Source organism: Dendropsophus ebraccatus, chromosome 7, assembly GCF_027789765.1.
Source record: "Dendropsophus ebraccatus isolate aDenEbr1 chromosome 7, aDenEbr1.pat, whole genome shotgun sequence".
In the NCBI taxonomy this organism is placed as follows: Eukaryota; Metazoa; Chordata; class Amphibia; order Anura; family Hylidae; genus Dendropsophus; species Dendropsophus ebraccatus.
This window is the reverse complement of record NC_091460.1, coordinates 57508504-57532497: the sequence shown is the minus strand read 5'-3', so window position 1 is coordinate 57532497 and position 23994 is coordinate 57508504. Positions and strand designations below refer to the sequence as shown.

The following is a 23994-nucleotide window of genomic DNA, read 5'->3' as shown; positions in this document are numbered from 1 at the left end:
AAAATGCCAAGAAGGCAATTTATCCCTGATATAGTCATCTCTATCGTCTATCATGATGCACACTGGACAAATATATGACCATGAACAGGCAAGGGAACAGTTACTTATGAATGTACAGTAGCTGCACTTTAAATAGGATTTCTCCTTATAAATCACTGAGAGACTCATATGTACAAATTCCCTTTATTTATGCAAATATCACCTTAAAAAATGGATAAGAAATGACATATTTCAAAATTATTCTTAGCAACATTTTTTTTATCTTAACCGGTGCAGCTTTTACATCGCTGTAGCCCATTCTCATTGCACGCTGTGCACTTTAAAGCCTTAAAAGAGTCTGTGAAGCAGTTTCGGAACACTGACATCTTGCTTCCATGGCACACTAGACAAGGAAGGAAGCCAAACCCCCCACAAGAGGCACATGCGTGAGGGTGCTGCACTCTCTGTGTAAGAAAAGAAAAATATTAGTCACTTTAGGGGTTCATTAGGGAAAATGTAATAGAATATACACAAGTTTAACACAAGCATTAGGCTGTTGCATAATGTGCTATGGACAAACATTCTGTTTATCAGTGGTCAGGCCTGGATTGTGCCAATGCATCATATAGGGGTACACTGTGGACTGGAGAACAGCATACAACGTACTCAACTGCTGCCATCAAACATCTGTAGAGCAATTGCAGCTAAACATAAGTTCCTGTTAAGTCTCATCTATATAATAAAAATGAAAGTATGTCTGTCCCATATAGACCTCCAAACGCCTGAACCGTTTGATCCCAAATTTGGCCCACAGATACATTGGGTACCCGGGAAGGTTATTGCGAAGGTCCCGTCCCCGATAGATGTGCAGGAGAGAAGGGAGAAGACCGTCCCATAGAAATGAATGGGAAAATCTCACTGCAAACACAGGTGATATAATTAGCTGCATGTCTACAGCAGTAAACGGCAGTTGGGAGCCTTAGCAACCAATAGGATTACTGCTTTCATTTTCACAGGGAGCTGGAATGTGAATGGTTGCTAGGGCAGCTGCCTCACAACATTCACAGAAATAACTGGTAGACCCCCTACTCCATCTATACAGTACATGTATACAGGATCCCCTACTCCATCTATACAGTACATGTATACAGGACCCCCTACTCCATCTATACAGTACATGTATACAGGGCCCCCTACTCCATCTACACAGTACATGTATACAGGGCCCCCTACTCCATCTATACAGTACATGTATACAGAGCCCCCTACTCCATCTATACAGTACATGTATACAGGACCTCCTACTCCATCTATACAGTACATATACAGTATACAGGACCCCCTACTCCATCTATACAGTACATGTATACAGGGCCCCCTACTCCATCTATACAGTACATGTATACAGGGCCCCCTACTCCATCTATACAGTACATGTATACAGGAGCCCCTACTCCATCTATACAGTACATGTATACAGGGCCTCCTACTCCATCTATACAGTACATGTATACAGGGCCCCCTACTCCATCTATACAGTACATGTATACAGGACCCCCTACTCCATCTATACAGTACATGTATACAAGGCCCCTACTCCATCTATACAGTACATGTATACAGGACAGTATTACCAGCTGCTGCTGCCCTAAGCACTAAACCTGAAGATGCCCCATCCTCACTCACTAATTAGCATCAAAATTACTACGTAATATCTCCAGACGTCACATTTAACACCGCCATACCAGACCTGACCAATACCGCCATACTGTGACTGGATAACACCACCATACCAGACCTAATACCATATTGTGACTGGATAACACTGTCATAACACACCTGACCAATACCAACATACTGTGACTGGATAACACCGCCACACCAGGCCTGACCAATACCACCTTACTGGGACTGGATAACACTGTCATACCAGACCTGACCAATAACGCCATACTATGACTGGATAACACTGTCATACCACACCTGACCAATACCGACATACTGTGACTGGATAACACTGCCATACTAGACCTGACCAATACCGCCATACTGTGACTGGATAACACTGCCATACCAGACCTGTTCAGTACTGCCATACTGTGACTGGATAACACTGCCATAGCAGACCTAACCAATACCGCCATACTGTGACTGGGTAACACTGCCATACCAGACCTGACCAATACCGCCATACTGTGACTGGAGAACACCGCCACACCAGACCTGACCAATACCGCCATACTGTGACTGGATAACACCACCATACCAGACCTGACCAATACCGACACACTGTGACTGAATAACATTGCCATACCAGACCTGACCAATACCGCCATACTGTGACTGGATAACACCGCTATACCAGACCTGACTAATACCACCATACCCCCCTTGAAAAGACCTCTGGCAAGTCTGAACGGGAGGGTACTGCCCCTCTGCAAGGTGCTACCCTACGCACCAGACCATGGGTGCCTAATGGTAAATACGACCCTGCAGGAATACAGGACACTACAGGTATGCAGGACCCCAGAACTATACACTACAGGTCACGGGACCTCCACTAACTATATACTACAGGTATACAGGACCCCAAAACTATACACTACAGGTATACAGGACCTCCACCAACTATATACTACAGGTATACAGGACCCCAAACTATACACTACAGGTATACAGGACCCCAAAACTATACACTACACGTATACAGGAACTCCACCAACTATATACTACAGGTATATAGGACCCCAAACTATACACTACAGGTATACTGGACCTCAAAACTATACACTACAGGTATACAGGATCTCCACCAACTCTATACTACAGGTATAAAGCACCTTCACCAACTCTATACTACAGGTATACAGGACCCTCAAACTTTACACTACAGGTATACAGGACCTCCACCAACTATATACTACAGGTATACAGGACCCCAAACTATACACTACATGTTTACAGGAACCCAAAACTATACACTACAGGTAGACAAGACCTCCACCAACTATATAATATAGGTATACAGCATCCCCACCAACTCTATACTACAGGTATACAGGACCCCAAAGCTATACACTACAGGTATACAGGACCTCCACCAACTCTATACTACAGGTATACAGGACCCTTAAACTATGCACTACAGGTATACAGGACCCCCAAACTATATACTACAGGTATAAAAGACCTCCACCAATTATACATCACAGGTATACAGCACCAACTATATACTACAGGTATACAGGACCCCCGAACTATACAGTACTGGTATACAGGACCTTCACCAACTATACACTGCAGGTATACAGGACCTCCCTCAACTATACACTACAGGTATACAGCCCCCCCCCCAACTACACACTACAGGTATACAGGACCCCCCCAACTATACACTATTGGTATACAGCACTCCCAACTATGCACTACAGATATGCAAGACCCCTAAAAACTATACACTATAGGCATACAGAACCCCTCCAACTATGCACTACAGGTATACACTAATTCCACTGATTAGATGAAACAATACCTTTAGCTTGGCCTCCTGGGCACCTTAGAACAAATCTAATTAACACACTGAGACTTTATACCCGGGCAGCGCCGGGTACATTTTCTAGTTTATAATATGTATATTGTCACTTCTATTGTCCCCTCTGAGTGCAATAAAGCATTAAAGCATTTTCTAATTTTTAAAGTGTACCTGTCGTTATAACTTTTTATAACTTTCAAAACCTAAATCAACAATAGATGTGATCTACAGCGAGTTTGCAATTTACATTCTTTTTTTTCTTTTTTTTTTTTTAAGGTATCGTGGAAAACTCGGCACTTCCTGTGTTCTGACACTTCTTGTAAATTGCAAATTTGCTTTATTTCTACAGTCTTTTAAAATCTAATCAATAGTCTAAACACAGGAAGTGCTACGTCTTCCATGATAACTAAAAAAAACATTATAATATTGTAAATTAAACCTTGCTTTATATCACAAGTACTTTTGATATATATATATATATATATATATATATATATATATATATATATATATATATATTCAGTGATATGGCAAAAAAAAAAAAATCTCTCGTGGCCAGAGGCAGAATCCTGCGTGCAGCCGCAACAGTGACTGGCAGAGGAGAAAGCCAATGTCTGCTTGTTCTGTCCATCCACTGTATTTAACTATAACAGCGTATTAGGAGCCTCATGGTTATATACATAGGTGCAGGAGCAGACTACCTTTTGCTTAACTCCTTATTTACTGCAGTGTGTAAGTGACCCAGTGTTCTCTTACATGCTGTAACACTAAGGGTTAATAGAGAAAACAATTAGCTCTCTCCTTCACTACTCCTGCACTGATAACCCCTGACCTCTGCAGGAGCTCAGAGAATAGAGGTCAGAGGTTATCAGAGTAGTGAGGCAGAGAGCTACTTGTTAACCCTTTTTGTGTTGCAGCATGTAAGAGAACACTGGGTCACTTACACACTGCAGTACATAAGGGGTTAAGCAAAAGGATACAGGAGGCTCTTATCTTCCCTGGGCCCCCGCCCTCCACGGGCCCTATAGCAACCGCCTTCCTTGCCTCTATGGTAGCTACGCCACTGACCGACAATGTAAGGTGCGGCCGGAGCTGCACTTTATCTTGTCTGCTCTGTCAGTCTGCTCTGTCAGTCTTGTGCGGCCACTATTCAAGGAGTAGCAGCCGCACAAAACTGACATGTCAGTTTTCGATGCGGCCGCAAGGAATCCCGGCCGGGATTCTATAGTAATTAAAGCAGTATACAATTTCATTAAGTAACAGCCGTGGTGTCAAAACTGCAACTACGGCCATTGTGTAATGAAATTATATGAAGTGTGAACTTAGCCTATATCTGTATAGACCACCCTAAGTAGCAGCAGTAGCACAGATAACATTATAGAGTACAAGTGGGCAGTTTATGTTGTTAATCAAGCCCTGGGGTGAAATATATTACTTAGAGTAAGCTCTTGTGTATTCTGCTCTGTCTCTATGTTTGCATCTGCTCTCTAAGTTTACTTCCCCTACCATTATGCAAACTTTGTTGAAATGACAAGACCTTTTAAGAGGACCTTTACGGCTTCTTCTGCTAGAACAAATCAAGTATTATTTACCAGAGCATTATACTTCCTTTAAGGGAGGCACAATGCATTATATCTCAATAAGGGTGACCAGTGCATTATAATTAATTGAGTATATTAAAAAAAATTGAGGGGGTATAGTGTGTTTTATATTTCAATTGCATGAGTCTATTATTATATTCAAAGGGTGCAGTGTGTGGCAGTATTTTAATTAGAGGGTGTAACAATGAGGATCTGATGCAAAAGTCAGGAGCTTAAAATGTCTGGGCTTCAAACCCTGCAGAGATCGGACATAGATGGAAGAAGTAATGGCGGTCTAGATCAGATTGGGAAAAAAAGGAGCAACATTAGAGAAGATGCCACCTGTGAGTCACTGATATAATTGTTCAAAAGTAAAGGGCACGGTTGGAGCCCTCGACCTCTGCCCTATTCTACAGAATAGCCTATATGAAATTATAATACACACCCTCTTCACCTTCCCCATGTCCCTTACTAATATTATTAAGGTTAAGAAACAAGACAGGGTTGTGTAGGTGACAGTACTGTCCTGCCCGATCTGATATCATCTGCAGAGAGGTGCAGCTGCTCACGGAGCAGTACAGTTGCTGAGGCCACTGACTATCATGCCTCATTAATAAGAATGAGATCTGTGCACGATACTCAGCTGGTGTCGTATAGCGGCACTCAGTCTGTGCTTCTCCACCTGTTACAAAACTACAATTCTTTGCATGCATCACAACTGTCATAGTATGCGAGTTATGGTTTTGAAACAGCTGGAGAGTGATAGGTTGGGCCACTGTCATACGGCAATTTAGATACAATTACTAGTAGAAATTCATTGTGCTGGTGACATATAACAATGTACTATATATCCGTGTATACATAGATGCTGCAGGATATATTCAAGAAAAAGTGTCAACACATATCGCACAAAATCATTAACTGATCAGTCACCTCAATCTTCATGAGCAGGTCCTGAAGTTCTCCTGATTCATTCATTGATAGTATTTTTTCAGCACCCTAAAATATAAGAGAACAGAAGCAATAAGAGAATTTCACATTTTATATTGGTCTGTTTAGTGCATTATAGAAATTAAATGCACAAAACCTTGCAAATATACAGTTTATGGAATAGTTATATATATATATATATATATATATATATATATATATATATATAAATATATATATATATATATATATATATATATATATATATATAGATAGATATATATATATATATATATATATTGATCAGCCATAACATTAGGATGACTAACTGATGTGAATAACATTAATTACCTCACAACAAAGGTGTTTTTAGAAGGTTGGATATATTAGTCTTTAGGGCAGGGCTACACAGCGACTTTGGTGACATGACACAAAAATCATGTAGCATTGCACCTAATGTTAGGGAATAGTATCACACTGCTACTACGACATAGTGCCACAGTTCACAAATGACTTTGCTTCCATAGACCTCAATGCAATAATTGAGCAATATCTAAGCAGTATATAGGCAGGCAAAAAGTCGCAAAATTTTTTGACTTTTTGCTGAACTACACCCGACAAAGGGGTAATAACCCCCCTCCCCCCAATGTAAAAAGAAAAATCAAACATAAAAAACCCACAGCCATGCTCACTTTTTTTTTTTACTTACTGTACTGCAATTGTTATAAATCTAAAGAAGCAATGTCGAGACAGCACATCCAAAGAACTTCGCTACTTGAAACAGGCTACACTACAAGCCAAAACATTGCACTGGTGTGATTAAAGCGAAGTTCCTTGGACATGCTGTCTCGACATTGCTTCTTTGGATTAATATACGTACCAGTGTCTGCTCTGGTGAGATTAGCACCCATCCATTACACCAAATGTAGTTCTTTATGCAATTGTTGTAAAGTTACAAGTTGAACGGTAAAGAACTATAAACAAAACTTTTGACACGTCATAGAGACAGGTCTGAATACTTAGACTCGGACCGATTAAAACGTGATCTCTCCATCAGGTGTGATGTTATGACATCATCACGCCTGCTGGAGAATCCATCCCTGCAGCGCACAGGCTAGAGCCAGAAGATGAAGAAGAGCTCCCTGCATCCACACAGCCCAGATTAGGTGAGTATGATTTTTTGATTTTTTTTTTCTTTTATTGGTGTACAGCATGGGGGCATTATTACTATGAAGGGCACAGTAGGGGTACATTATTACTATGGAGGGCACAACAAGGAGAGCATTATTACTATGCAGGGCACAATAGTGGGCATTTTTATTTTTAGGGGCAGAACAGGAGCATTATTTCTATATGGAGGGCACATCAGGGGGCCTGATTCCTATATTGAGGACACAGCAGGGGGCATTATTAATATATGGAGGGTATAGCAGAGTAATTATTACTATATTGGGGCACAGTAGGAGGCATTATTACTATATGGGGTCACAGCAGAAGACATAACTATATGGGGGCACATCAGGCGGTATTATTACTATGGGGGGCACAGTAGGAGCATTATTACTGTGGGGGAACAACAGGGGGTTATGGAGGACACAGAAGGGAACATTATTCCTATATTGAGGGCACAGCTGGAGGCATCATTACTATATGGAGGGCACAACAGGAGGCATTATTACTATATGGAGGGAACAACAGGGGGCATTATTACTATATAGGGCACAGCAGGAGGCATTATTACTATATAGGGCACAGTAGGAGGCGTTATTACAATATTGGGGCACAGCAGGAGACATTATTATAGTTTGGGGATACACAGTAGGGGGCATTATTAGTATATGGGGGACACAGCAGAAGACATTATTATTATTATTATTATTATTATTAATAATATTGGCGGTTCACAGCAGGGGACATTATTAATATATGGGGGTACATCAGGGGGCATTATTACTATATCAAGGGCACAGCAGGGGGTATTATTGTATGATGGGCACAGCAGGGGGCTTTATTAGTAAATGGAGGAACAGCAGGGGATCTTACATATAGGTGCAACCCACATACCTATTTGATTTACTACACATAACACCAAATAGGGCAATTACTACAGTTTGGGAGCCTATAGAAGGGATAAAGGAAATAAAGTTGCCAGAAATGTGTGAAGCCTAAGATTTTTGTCTGGCAGGTCCAGAGGAGATGAAATGTAGCTGGAAGAGATCATCCTGGTGGTCTGGGCCAGGTGAAGAGGAAAAGGAAAGTGAATGCCTCAGATCAAAGAAGACCTCACCTGTGAGTAACTGAATGCCGCTTTTTGTATTTTGTAGAACATTATTTAGTAGGGGTGCCCCTAGCTAAAGATTTTTTCCAGGGGGTGCCCCTAGGTGGAAAAGGTTGGGAAGAACTGACATTGAGTATGGCAAACAGCATAACTATGACTAGGTTTTTAAAGGAAGTTGAGAAGCTTTATTATCAACCATGGGTGTGATGTGCAGCCATTTCTGTGTTCTCCAGGCTTGTGTATTACTATGACTAGGTTTAAGTATCTATTTTATTGTCTGCAGTGTCTGTGTTCATTAGGCAGGTGGTGCTATGCAACCATGCTGAACACTAACAGCCATAAAACCTAAGTCATCATCTAATAATATAGAATACAAGTCCCAGAAATATAAAAGGGCTTCTCGATGTAGATTTCTGTGTATAAGAAAAGAATTTCTGATGCTCGTGCCTTTTAAAAGATCGTGATTGGACCTGGCTAGACCAAAACGTAAAGGTTCTCCCTTAACATGTAGAAGAAGATATGGCTTTACTGTACAAGAAATCCTAGGTTGCAACCTTATGAGAAGTCTCCAATTGTGTAGGATTAAAAGATTCAGGAATAAAAGAACAGTTACAAAACCAGCAGGAAAATGACAATGCCAGAGAGCAAACCAGACCCAGCACAAGGAAACAGAACATATGACACAGCTGTAGATTAAACCAGCTCAGGAATAAGAGGCCAAGTCAGGGCTGGAGCCTGGAGAATGAATGTCTGATTGGATCCGGGTAAAAATCCACCGTCGGATGTCATTAGGTCAGACCACTCACCATAGCAACACAGCACTACTGGGATGACGAGCACTGAAGCTTGCTGGATGAGTGATAGACATAATGATATTATGCACTAGGGAAGCAAGCACAGGGGCTGGCACAGGAATAAGGAGAGATGAGTAATAATTGTGATTTCATTAGACATACTGTATTTTGGCATAGGAGATGCAGTGACAGGCTCTGATTTATTTTTGGAGAATAGAATCCACATAATCACTTATACCATATAACAAGCAATTACGTCTGTGTAATAGATGGCATAGCAATCTAGCTGAAGTCTTCCCACACCATATCCTGTGGACACTGATAAATCTGTTTCATTGTTTTCTGATTTTTTGTGTGTACTTATATCAGTGTAGGGTGGAAGTTATTGGAAAGAAAACTATAGAACTACAAAGTGCAGGATTTCATAGGAGACATCAGACGGCTAGAGTGGCCATACCTCACTCTTAAAGGGAACCTGTCACCCCCCGTGCGGGGGTGACAGGCTCCCGACCCCCCGCTACAGCCCCCTATACTCACCTGATCCCGCCGGGTCCCGCTTCTGGATCCGGTCGGGTCACGGAGGTCTCAGCCGCTGCAGCCCGGCGCACGCGCTGAGAGATGGGTCCAATGCTCATGGAGAATGACGGAGAGTCCAGCGCTCCGTCATTCTCTATGAGCGTTGGACTCATCTCTTAGCGCGCGCGCCGGGCTGCAGCGGCTGAGATCTCCGTGACCCGAATGGATCCAGAAACGGGACCCGGCGGGATCAGGTGAGTATAGGGGGCTGTAGCTGGGGGTCGGGAGCCTGTCACCCCGACACGGAGGGTGACAGGTTCCCTTTAATTCACTCTGCCTAACTTCTACCTAATGCACTGCATATACACTGGATATGGTGATTTTTAGGCTATAAACAAATTGGAGGCACACAGGATTTACAAAAGTGGGAACTTTTGGAAAATGAATATTCCCTATAAAATAAAAAAAATAAAAAACATACATTCATTTTTTTATTTAAAGGATTTGTTCACATTTAATTGCCTTTTTACAGTTTACAACCAAGATAACATGTTGAGTAACTTTGTAAATACATTGCATTATTTATCTTCTTACGACTCTGATTTACGAGCTACATTATACTCTAGCACTGCATTCACAATGCTGCAACTAATCATCAGAAACACTTTAAGTGTGCCGACAGTCAAATGTCTAACAGATTATCTCAACTCCTATAAAGACATAAAATGTTTTTTGTATATCACAATAATGTACAGTGTAGAACAACACATCCTGGAATGCCAGTAATTAAAGTGTTCCTGTCGTTATAACTTTTAAAATCTAAATCAGCAGTAGATGTGATATAAAGCAAGTTTGCAATTTACATTAATTATTGTTTATTTATTTTTTTGTTATCATGGAAAATTAGGCACTTCCTGTTTTCTGATTTATTTTTTTCTCAAAAAAACTGAAAACATTCAGAAAACAGGAAGTTCTGTGTATCCCAGGCCATCTGAGCACTCACAGAAAGAAGGCAGTCATATGATTGATGGAAATACTGAGCCGTGACTCTCTGTACTGGCCGGAATTCCTGTGTTTAGTCTCTGTTTCAACCAGCACAGGTCAGAAAATCTGCTTTCAGGAAACTGGACCTGGATTTCTGGTAAGTTAAGCTTTGTTTTACAGCATGATAACAACAAAAAAAATAATGAATGTATATTGCAAACTTTATTTCACATCTACTGTTGATTTAGATTTTGAAAGTTATAACGACAGGTGCACTTTAAAGAGAACCAATCAGCACGATTGTGCTGATATGGTTCCCTGCAGCACAGTATAGATATACTGTGCAGCTCCCCGAGGCTACTAACGGCTTCTGCGGCGGTAGCTTCACACTGGGGAAAAAGTAGTTTTATTCTGGAAAGCAAGGCCAGGAGAGGGGTGGCAACTAGTCTTCTGGGTGGGGAGCCGCCTGAAATTAGTCATGGCTCTCTGTATGTTAGCACACTCTGGGAGGATCATTGACAGACAGGGAGACCTGTTAGTGCTTTCTGATGCCAACTCTCTCTATATTGGGAACTATCCAGAGTAATAGCAAATCCCCATAGAAAACTTCTTCAGCTCTGGAAAGTTCCCGACATGGACAGAGGTGGCGGCAAAAATCACTGGAGTCAGACTGGAAAGAATACACCACTTCCTGTGGGGCATACAGCAGCCGATAAGTACTGGAAGGCTTTACATTTTTAAATAGAAGTAATTTACGAATCTTTATAACTTTCTATCACCAGTTGATTTACAAAACAATCCGCTGGAGTATTTCTTTAAGTATTAGGCTATGTTCACACTGCGTATGTTTCCGGCCGTAGTGCAAACCGTGAATATACGCACGTAGTTTTGAGGTTGATGCGTTCGCTTGAAAGTATACGATATACGGCCGCACAATGCACACTACGTATGAGCTTACGGACGGATTGTATATGGTGCCGTGAAAAAAGACCATTGTTTGACCATTGTTTGAGGACGGAAATGTTGAAACTCACGGCCGTGGATCTCGATGCGGTCCCGTACGGAGTACTTATTTCAGCCAAATTGAACTTGATTTTTCGATCCAAAAGGTTCTGTGTGGTTTACGGGGCTGGGCGAAGATTTCCAAGTAAATGACCTGCCTCAGATCGCTTCGAAACAAGCTAGGGAAGTATAACTGTACTGCGAACGTATGTTCGCGGTTCGTACGCATATGGCCGCATGTCTATTTTTCCCACGCCCGTAGTTTCAGCCGCACATGTACGGCGGTGTATAAAATGCGGCCGGACTCATACGCAGTGTGAACATAGCCTGAGGCTGGGTTCACACTACGTATATTTCAGTTAGTATTGTGGCCCTCATATTGCAACCAAAACCAGGAGTGGATTAAAAACACAGAAAGGCTCTGTTCACACAATGTTGAAATAGAGTGGATGGCTGCCATATAACAGTAAATAACGGCCATTATTTCAATATAACAGCCGTTGTTTTAAAATAACAGCATTTGCCATTAAATGGCGGCCATCCACTCAATTTCAACATTGTGTGAACAGATCCTTTCTGTGTTTTTATTCCACTCCTGGTTTTGGTTGCAATATGAGGACCACAATACTGACTGAAATATACGTAGTGTGAACCCAGCCTTAAAGTGTATAATAACAACCACTTACCCCAAGATAATGGCCATCAATGAATACAACAGGTAGAGATGGCAGTTCAGACACCCGGCGACATCTCTCATCAACTTCTTTCCCATATTCACTATTAAGGGCAATATTCTTTTCCTCAAATTTTACTCTGTGATTCTGGAAGATTTTCCGTACCATTTCACACCTCTCAAAAGTGGTTCTTACCACACGCAGACTTGTAGTGTAAATTACAATGCGCCCATATTCTAAGGTGGTAGTAGACTGCAAAAAAAAAAATGCAAATTCAATATTAAAAATTTTAAGGTTAAGAGGACAGAGATAACACATAATACCCATTCAGATTAGCGGGTGTAGTAGGCTTCTGTACATTTTTAATTTATATACTACTTTAAGCTTAAGTTCCCATTACGAACAGATGAGCGCAAAAAACGTTCGTTGTTGTAAAACCACACCCGGAATTTACTTTCATGACCGTTAACTCTGGCTATAGTTTTACAACAACGGCTGTTCTTTAGCATTAAACAACGGCCGTTCACTAAAGAACGATCGTTGATAGTATGTTGTGGGAACATAGCCTAAAGTTTAATCTTACTTCATACTAAGGGGGACATTTACGAAGCGTCCACCCGCAAATGTCTGCTATTTAGTTCAGTGTCATATAGTAAAGGTGAGCAAACTTTTCAAAGTAGTTCCAAATAGTTCAGTCCAATCCCAAACTTCACCAATAGCTCTAAAACCTTTGTATAAAACAGTGTAATGGCCCTGTAGCTATTGAGCATTAATGACCAGCTTAACTTCCCCTAACACCTGCTATCCCTAAAATGGTTCTGAAGCTTCATGCATAGATTTTTATAGTGTCCCTTATATTACCCCATACCGCCTTCTGGTTGGCACGGTAAGTTGTTTGCAAGGCATTTTGAGCTACCCTGATGGCATGTGAGTCTTCACTCCCCTCCTTTCTGCCATGTGGCTTACACTATATTAGTAGATTCAACCAAAACAAACCACCCAAAATTCAATCCAAACCCATATTTAGTCAATGTTTAGATTTATCTCTGGTTTGGTTTGCTCATCTCTTATCATAATATTAAATGCAATACAAAGGATTGAACATAAAAGGGGAACTATCAGCTCACCTGACCTGCTGATAGCTTCCTTTTTGCATGGGGCACTGAGGATGAAGGTATGTCTGTTTCCTTCATTTTCGGCGCGGTTCCTGTGCAGTTTTAATGTAGTGTTTTGTCCGTTAAGGCCTTTTGGGGCATTGCGCCACCCCCAGACTGCCAGCCCTGCTCCACTGATAATCATTAGAAGGGGCGGGCTAGGCGGGACAGGATCAGCACACTGTGGGCGGGGCAGTGCTCCGTCCCCTTATGGGACGGAGCACTACATTAAAACTGCACAGGAACAACACCAAATATGAAGGTAACAGACATAACTTCATCCTCAGTGCTCAGTATGCAAAAAGGAGCTACAGTGGGTTAGAATAGTCTAACTTGCCGATGGTTCCCCTTTAAGACAAAGTAATTTTGACCCCAATTGCTGCTAAAATATATCTCCTATTATTTATATGGCATCAACATTTTTCGCATTTTTGCAGAGATTGTCATTTTTTACATTCTTACACCCAGTGGGGCTTACAGTCTTGCTAACAATATGCAAAAAGCATCATGTACACATGGCATATTTGGGTTTTGTATCACACAGAATGCAGCTTCTATAGCCTGCACCTATATTGCACCTGTACACAAATCTAGAAATAATCTCACCGATAAGCCCAAAATTATTTCATATTACATATTATGATATTATTCCTTGAAACAGAGAAAATATAGTGGCTTAGTTAACAGTTTGAAGATCCACAACAAAAAGATGTTTATGATTTGAATGGCTTTTTTTGTTTGTTTGGTTTTTTTTGCAGTGTAAACGGCTGCTCTCACTAACAATAGATAGTACAGTGTCCCACTGGGATTCATACAGTATGGGTGTTGTTTGATGCCTATCTGGTGGCTTGTTACATTGTCATTGATACTGGTGATGTTTTCTACCTGTTTATGATGTTTTATAATATTTTTTGCTGCTTTTTATGTTGTAAATGTACTGTACTAGGTTCAGCAGTGAATGGTTTACACACGATAGAGACTAGAATGTATGGGCTGCTTGGAAGAACACATTGAACTGGTAACTATGGATACAACCAAGCTGGGTGAATTGTGTTTCTAAGTCCTATTGAATCAGAATAGGGCTTGTGTAGGCATGGTCATATCCATAGTTACCCCGCCGGAGCACACTGATTGGCTGAGTGCCAGGAGATGCCGGGAGCCCCTGAAGCAAGCCGGAGCACGGGCCAGGCTGTGAGAGGGTTAAGGGGGCGGACTTTTACATACTCACAGCGAGATGACATTTTTTTCTGTTGAATGTGGGGTGTGTGGCTACCTCCTGTTTGCTTGCACTCCATCCATGTCCCAAGGGTGCTATAAATAAAGATTATTGGCATCCTATCTGCCCAGTTGTAGGCTTGTTCAGCCCAGGAGAGGCCATTGCTAGTGTGAAAATGCTAGAGTAGGGATCATGTCTCTGAGGACACCTTAACATGGTGACATGGTACACTCTATTTGATCAAATAGTTTGCTAAGATCCTCATTTTTTAATATCTACAGAGCAGATAATGGGTCAATGCAGCAGATAGGTTCTGCATTGTTCTCAATAAGCAATCAAATGATTGCTCATAGAAGAAAAAGGACATGGGCAGGGATAAAACTACAAAAGTGTATTTTTTTTTTAAAATAAAACACCCCCCTTTTACCTTTTATAAAATGAAAAGTAAAAAGATAAACATAAATTTGGTACCACCACGTTCAGAAATGTCCGATCTATTAAAATATGTTATTAACACATACTAACTGCCAGAATTGTTATTTTTGATCCAATCATATTCCACAAAAAATAATAAAAAATTAATAAAAGGTCAGATCTATGTGCAACAAATGGCTATACAGTTCTGTAGACATAAAATGAAACATGTTATAGGGGTCAGAATACAATTAGGGGTTAGAATGGCAATTACATTTTTATTTTTTTTTATAAGTAGTAAAACATGACAAAAGCTATACAAATTGGGTATTGTTACAATCGTGCCAACCTGAGGCATACACATAACATAAATTTTTTCAATAAACAGTGTAAAAACAGAGCACCAACATAATTTGCAACTTCTTTTTTTCAATTTATTTTTCCAGTTTTGCAGTATAATTTATAGTTACAAAGTACAGCTCCTTATAGGCTCTGTAGATAGAAAAATAAAAGAGAAAAAATGAAAATGCTAAAATTTTAATTTCCAGGGTCCTTAACCCCTTAGGGACCGAGCCTATTTGGGCCTTAATGACCAGGCTCATTTTTCAAAATCTAACCAGTCTCACTTTATGCGCTTATAGCTCAGTGATGCTTTAACATATGCTAGCGATTCTGAGATTGTTTTTTGTAACATATGGTACTTTCTGTTAGTGGCAAAATTTGGTGATTATCTTTTGTAATTTTTGCGAAAAACATTAAAATATCATGAAAAATTTAAAAAATTAGCACTTTACAAACTTCGAAATTCTCTGCTTCTGAAAGAAGAAAGTCGTATGACATAAATTAGTTACTAGGTCACATTACCAATATGTCCTCTTTATTCTGGCTTCATTTCGTAAGCATGTTTTACTTTTCTTGGGTGTTACGGGGCTTAGAAATGTATCAGCAAATTATCAAATTTTCATGAAATTTCGAAAACTGAATTTTTTTAGGGACCAGTTCTTATTTTAAGTGGGTTTAGGAGGTTTGTATACTTGAAACCCCCATAAGTGACCCCATTTTGGAAACTACACACCCTAAGGAATTAATCTAGGGGTATAATGAGCATTTTGACCCTACAGGGGCTGGAGGAAAGTATTCACAATTAGGCCGAAAAAAAAAAATGGAAAATAGAAATTTTCAAATAATATGTTCGTTCAGATTAAAGTATCTCATTTTCACAAGCAACAGGAGAAAAAAAGCACCCATGGGGCTCAGAACGGAAGGAGCGCCAATTAGCATTTTCAGTGCAGATTTTGCTGTACAAGTTTTCAGGCGCCAGGTGCGTTTGCAGTGCCCCTATAGTGCCAGCGAAGTGAAATCCCCCCAAAAGTCACCCCATTTTGGAAAGTTAACCCCTCAAAGAATACATCTTGGTGTGCTGTGAGCATTTTGACCCCACAGGTATCAGAGGAAAGTATTCAAAATTAGACAGTGAAAATGAAAAACTAGAATTTTTCCAATAATATGTTTGTTTAGTTTGAAATTTCTCAATTTCACAAGGAACAGGAAAGAAAACGCACCCCAAAATCTGTAACGCAGGTTCTCCCGAGTAGAAAGGTACCCCATATCTGGGCATAAACCACTGTATGGGCACACAGCAGGGCTCAGAAAGAAGGGAGCGCCAATTAGCATTTTCAGTGCAGATTTTGCTGTAGAAGTTTCTGAGCACCAGGTGCGTTTGCAGAGCCCCTGTAGTGTCAGTAGAGTAAACCCCCCTCCCCCCCCATAAGTCACCCCATTTTGGAAAGTGCACCCCTCAAAGAATACATCTTGGTTTGCAGTGAGCATTTTGACCCCACAGGTATTAGAGGAAAGTATTCAAAATTAGACAGTAAAAATGAAAAACTAGAATTTTTCCAATAATATGTTTGTTATTATGTCAGGAGGGTTCGTCAAAGCGGCACTAAGCCGTGAAACTGCGGTCACCCACCTTGTCTCCCCCGCTCCCCCTGCGCACAGCAATAAAAGCCGGATGGTCTGAATACACTGCTGGTGAGTGCCTTCTTTTATCCTTTATTCATTGTTCATACAGCATGTTTATTTCGGATTGAGCACCACCACATACTGGACCCAGCCTGAGATAGTGCCATCTAGTGGAGAGCCAGGCAGTGCCATCACTTTTTTCTTTTTTTTCTTTCTTGTTGGTTTGTTTAGTTTGAAATTTCTCAACTTCACAAGGAAAGGGAGAGAAAACGCACCACAAAATCTGTAACGCAGGTTCTCCTGAGTAGAAAGGTACCCCATATGTGGGCATAAACCACTGCATGGGCACACAGCAGGGCTCAGAAGAAAAGGAGCGCCAATTAGCATTTTTAGTGCAGATTTTTCTGAAGAACTTTCCGAGCGCCAGGTGCGTTTGCAGTGCCCCTGTAGTGTCCGGAGAAGAGAAACCCCCCAAAAGTCACCCCATTTTGGAAAGTGCACCCCCTATAGAAGTCATCTTGGGGTGCACTGAACATTTTGACCCCACAGGTATTAGAGGAAAATATTCAAAATTAGAAAGTAAAAATGAAAAAAAAAAATTTTTCCTATAATATTTTTATTCCTATAATATGTTTGTTTAGTTTAAAATTTCTCAATTTCACGAGGAACAGGAGAGAAAATGCACTGCAAAATTTGTAAAGCAGGTTCTCCTGAGTACAACGGTACCCCATATGTGGGCATAAACTGGAGTTACCATAGAGACATTGGGGGACCGGACGGCAACGCAGGATGTCGCGATCACGTGAGTATGACTGTGGCGCCGACAAGGACCCACTGGAACCCGTTAGATGCCGCTGTCATGCTTTGACAGTGGCATTTAATGGGTTAAACTGCCCGGAGCGGAGAATCCTCTGCTCTGGGCAGTTTCAGGGGGGTCAGTTGTCACACTGACAGCTGATCCACCGCCCAGCCGCCGCCGGCGGGCGGTAATTTATTCCGATGCGTCCGCCGTTAAAAGGCGTACGCATCGGAATAAAGCCCATTACCGACCGCCGTGAAAAGGCAGCATGACGGTCACTAAGGGGTTAAAAAGTTAAACAAATGCTACTGGTTGATAAATGGGCAACTGCTCTTCGATATATAATCATAGGGGGAGATTTATGAAACATGGTGTAAAGTGAAACTGGCTCAGTTGCACCTAGCAACCAATCAGATTCCACCTTTTATTTCTCACAGACTCTTTGGAAAATAAAAGGTGGAATCTGATTGGTTGCTAGTTTCACTTTAAACCATGTTTGATAAATCTCCCCCATAGAGTTTATATCCTTTTTTCTGGGAAAAAGGATGATAACAAGAGGAAAATATCCTATATGCCTCTTCGGGGTCACTGAAGGCTGTACAGGGGGGACTGATAACAGCTTGCCATCTTTTTTCTTCATGTCTTTCTTACACATAGAACCAGAAGGTAAAACTATTCATGCTGCTTCAAGACTTCAAATGAGTGCTGCACCTCAGATATTGCACCTAGAAAAATGAGTCTGGTAAAATTATAAGGTGAACATTTTTTATTGACAGCAAGATGTACTGTAGGCTCTACTCCTTATATTCTAGCCTCAGCATTCATTTGATGTCAAGATGTATACATATATTCTTAGCAGTAAAAACATTTTAAGCATTACTGTCATTTGAAAAAACTTTTGACAAGTTAAGAAGACATATGAAATCTTGGTGAGTTAGGGTCTGAGTGATGTGACCCACACCAATCATGGGAGCAACAGAGCGGAGGCACAGCCCTAGCGTAGTGCGGCTTTACTCAGGCTGCACTAGGCTGGTTTGTCATTAGGGGAAAGGGTTAACTGGTCAGGGTGGAGAGAGTGTCACTTGGGAGGAGGGGTTAGGTGGGGTATAAAAGCTGAGGCGGGCGGAAATACGTCACTGCCCGCCTAGTCAGGAAAGTGAAAGTCCCACCCACGCTCCCTTAGTTGGTATTAGGTTGTCTATGGTGGTCAGGAGTTGGCGGAGTAGAAGGGGGCCCCTTGGAGGCAAATTGTAGGTGCATGAGTGGGAGACATGCATCCAACTGGATTTATGGTGGGTCCTGTCAGGCAATAAGCCCACAGGGGAATTGGTGCCTTTGGGTCGGTGAGTGCGGCTGAGGGCAGAGGAGTCAAAATGAAGTAAAATGGGGTCTCCAAGGGGACCTTCTACTCCAGGTCAAACTCAGGTCCCTACACTGTGTGCTGTTATGTTGAGTTTATATGTTTTATGCACAATTTTCTGGGTATGTTATTCATTATATGTTTATTGGAAATAATGTTGGTATTAATAAATATGGCCGACATGGCCTTTTTCCAATATGCTGGTTGTGTCTTTACTGGGTACGGGGGGTAGTGTTCGGAATAGGGGATGAGCCCTGGGTGGGAAGTTCGGGTATTGGTAAGTTATGGTGGTACCTAGGGAAGCCAAGTATATCATACTGCAGTCACTTAAAATAGAGCACTTCACACAGACACACACACACGGCTCAGTATTTACTCCGTCTGATTACAGGAGATGATTTCCATTTAACATTAGAGTTTTTCAAGCAAAATGTAGTGAGCGACTGGGTGCCAACACCTGACACCCACACCCACATCAGTTTAGTGCCCGCACAGTGAACAAAGTTTGTCTCCGTTCATTGTGTTGCAGTGCCACAATGTCACAAGGGTCTTATTGCGCAGAGCTAATATCTGCCGAATCAGGCCGAATTAGGCAGATATTACCCCGTGTAAAGCTGAGGAGCAAACAATTATTCACTCGATGGCTGATTGTTGACTTTTAACATGATAAAAAATCATTGTCCGCTGTGCATTGCTTCGTGTAGGCAGTTACTGAATAAAGGGGTTCTCCTGCATCTGTATATAGAAATAAATAAAGATGTCATATGCTTACCTCTCTACTATCCCCTGGTGTCTTCCTTACGTGTCTCTGGGTCCCCTGCTGTACACAGCCACTGCCAACACTGCCGCAAATTAACCCATCTCTCCAGTGACAGCTTGCTCAACCCATCACTGACCATGGCACTGTCCTATCTCGATCAGTGATTGGCTGAGTGGGCTGTCACAATCAAGACAGGTTAGTGTGAGGAAGTGTTGGTAGCTGCGGACAGTGGGGGACCCAGAGACACAGCAGGAGGACACCAGTGGGTCATGGAATGGTAAGCATAACATCTATATTATTTTCCATATGCCGACGACAGAGTACCCTTTTAAAGTAAGGGCTTCACAGACATTGTTAACAATGTCTGTGCAGCCCTGGGTATACAATTATTGAGCTGTGAAATAGACTCTATAAGCGAGCACCAATCTAGTAAATAAGCACTCGCTTACCCCAAGCATTGAACCTTGTAATACGGCCGTAACTGCAGTTAAGCTCCTTTTCACTTGAATAGTACCTGAGATGCAGTTACACATCACCACTGCTAGACAATGAACAGAGAGAAACTCCATTCACTGTGTAGTGTGGGTGCTGATCAGTGACTGATGAGCTATCCTGTGGATAGCTCAGTAGTCTATTTTTCTTGGGAAACCCCTTATAAATCCCAACTGATCAAAACATTGACATGTCTATGTAGTGTCCCAGAACTAATGTGCGACTACTGTATCTGTCTCTTCCAGACGACACTGAAAGGGGTTATCCAGCGATACAAAAACATGGCCACTTTTTCCCCTCTCTTGTCTTTAGGTTGGGTGGGGTTTGGAACTCAGTTCCATTAAAGTAAATGGAGCTTAATTGCAAACCAAAGCTAAACTGGAGACAAGAGAGGGGGAAAAGTGGCCATTATTTTGTAGTGCTGGATAACCCCTTGAAGGTAGTTTCTAGAAGGTTCTTTTTACTCCCAGACACTATTGCACCACTGTTGTTTTCAGAACTGTAGTATTCACTTTTGGCCACAAGATGCTGCCACTGGGCTTTACTGTATTTATTTCAGTACATCAAAAGTTTTTGGAGGTAATGCTTTTGTTTGTATCTTGTTGTGTTATATGCACAAGAGTATGATTGTCAGACATGTCTCCTGGCCTATCAGAGGCCTTTTCTACAAAGTTCCTATCAAGGCATTTTCCTAGTACCTTAGGCCAGGTGCTAGCTCCTGCAAAACACTTTCCTTCACAAGCATATTCAACAAGAGTATGCTTTGCTAAACTCTAAGAGGGGCAACTACCATTAGGGGATATCAATGTCTGGGATGACAAAGTTTTACAGAAGTATTCTTAGAAAGTCTTCAGCTGTCCAGGACTATCCCCAGTGGTTGGCAAAGTGCAAGTAAAGCTGAAGTACCCTACTCAACCTCACTCAGTCTCCTCAGGAAATCTTGACAGATTAGCTAAACCCGGTTGTTCAAGCCCAGTACCCATGTTCCTGCATCACGTATTCTCTAAACCGTGAGTGCAGGTTTCTTCTATTAAGATTCAAGTGTTAAAGTCACCCTGACAAAGTTCTGCACTGCCTAGACAGGTACCCCCGTAGTCCCCATCTACTCTGCAAATCTCCAACCTGTTTAATCAGTTGTATCACATCTCCCTATTCAGCAGCAAGCAAAACAAACACAAGTGTCTTACTAATTTATTACATGACTCCCAATGTGTCTCTTAATCAAATATTTCCTATGCCTCCGTTCCCGCCACAAATGTCGTGTTGCTTCTAGTAAATAAAAAGATAAAGTGGAAATTAGGCCTAAATATTTTCAAGTGCTATTATAGATTTAATGAAAATGAAGAGATGTGAAGACTGTGTTAATGACTATAAAATAAGACGGCGGGATCACATAATCGGCTTAGTCTAAACCAGGAATGATTCCAACACATTAAACGCTACTGAAAAGGCAATGAAGGTTTTACTATGTCTATTGCTGAATAGATGACAGCATATTGTTAGTTCTGTCAGTATCAATATTTTTTCAACAAAGACTCCATGTCAATTGGCTGTTTTATATCCATCCATCATTGGTCTATGGGAGCTTTTTTATTCTCTTTGTGAAAACAAACCTTACTTAGAGGCAACCAGTCACCTAAGAATAAAACAGTAACGCTATAAATTTCCCCTAATCCACCCTGAAAACATACTTATATCAAGTCTAGTGATGAGCGAGCATGCTCGTCCGAGCTTGGTACTCGATCGAGTATTAGGGTACTCAATGGTACTCATTACTCAGATGAGCATCTCGCGATACTTGTGAAAATCTCATCATCCGTTTCCCGTAAGTTTGGGCGCTATTTCTCAGCCAATAAACATGCAGTAGACTCTTTGGTACATCCTACGATCACGTGGGACCCATACATGTCGATAGCAGTGATTGGTTGGCCAGATCAGATGACCCTGCCATATAAAACTCGGCGCTGGCAGTGCTCGCTTCAGAAGCATGCTGTGAGAGATTAGGGACAAAGCTGCTGCTTCTCAGGGAGAGTGTCAGTGTAGGATTTAGCGTTCCAGTAGGCAGGGTATATACTAGCAATACAAACAAACAGCCCTTTTCATGGCTTAAAAGTGTTTTTAATAGTATTACTACAGACTGCTGGCTGGGACTTGCAGTGCTGCTACCACGATTTCACCAGCACACTGTGGTGATCGGCTGCTGGCAGAAAGGGAGCATTAGGTGTGGCATACACACCCCTAAGAAGTGCTCAGTGTACTCCTTTTTGATTTTGGGGCTGTTGGTCCTGCTGTACTACATTGTATACCTTGGATTTGTATTACATCCTGCATAGCACTTCACTGCTCATTGTAAGGGGGTATCACAGCGTGTATCTAGGTCCAGCCAGTACCAGATTGCACCGTACAGCCCCCCCCCCTAAACTCGTGGGGACTACACTGTATTGCTGAGATTTGTAGTACATCCTGCATAGAACTTCACTGCTCATTGTAAGGGGGTGTCAGAGTGTGTGTATAGTTCCGGCCAATACCAGATTGTACCGTACAGCCCCCCGTAACTCATGGGGACTACACTGTATTGCTGGGATTTGTAGTACATCCTGCATAGCACTTCACTGCTCATTGTACGGGGGTATCACAGCGTGTATCTAGGTCCAGCCAGTACCAGATTGCACCGTACAGCCCCCCCCCCTAAACTCGTGGGGACTACACTGTATTGCTGAGATTTGTAGTACATCCTGCATAGAACTTCACTGCTCATTGTAAGGGGGTGTCAGAGTGTGTGTATAGTTCCGGCCAATACCAGATTGTACCGTACAGCCCCCCGTAACTCATGGGGACTACACTGTATTGCTGGGATTTGTAGTACATCCTGCATAGAACTTCACTGCTCATTGTAAGGGAGTATCACAGCGTGTATTTAGGTCCAGCCAGTACCAGATTGTACCGTACAGCCCCCCCTAAACTCGTGGGGACTACACTGTATTGCTGGGATTTGTAGTACATCATGCATAGAACTTCACTGCTCATTGTACGGGGGTATCACAGCGTGTATCTAGGTCCAGCCAGTACCAGATTGTACCGTACAGCCCCCACTAAACTAGTGGGTACTACACTGTATTGCTGGGATTTGTAGTACACCTGCATAAAGCGTCACTGCTCATTGTAAGGGGGTGTCACAGAGTGTGTATTGGTCCAGCCACTAGCACATTCTATCGCACAGCCCAACGGCTGTGGAGGAGTGGGACTGGTTGCCAGGGGCCCCCCCGATCGCGCCCCCGCCAATCAGCCAGCTGTTTTATTTTATTTTTTTTGTCTAGCCATGGCCGGGGCCTCACCACCCCCGGTCGAGAGGCATCAGGTGTACCCTTGATGGTGACTGACAGCTGGCCTAGCCAGATTGTACCGTACAGCCCCCCCAAAACTCGTGGGGACTAAACTGTATTGCTGGGATTTGTAGTACATCCTGCATAGAACTTCACTGCTCATTGTACGGGAGTATCACAGCGTGTATCTAGGTCCAGCCAGTACCAGATTGTACCGTACAGAACCCCAAAACTTGTGGGAG

General features: G+C 42.0%; 1 protein-coding gene across 1 annotated transcript in view; it reads right to left on the bottom strand.

Annotated features, from left to right (window-relative positions):
• Positions 1-252: 252 nt before the first annotated feature.
• GRXCR1 (glutaredoxin and cysteine rich domain containing 1) overlaps positions 253-23994 on the bottom strand; it is a 38841-nt gene continuing 15099 nt past the window's right edge. Inside the window, exons 2-4 of the mRNA XM_069976160.1 lie at positions 12282-12521; positions 6025-6090; positions 253-443 (exon numbers count right to left, since the gene is read on the bottom strand). Coding sequence (XP_069832261.1) covers positions 264-443; positions 6025-6090; positions 12282-12521 — 486 coding nt within the window. The 3' untranslated portion in view covers positions 253-263. The remainder of the gene's footprint in view (positions 444-6024; positions 6091-12281; positions 12522-23994) is intronic.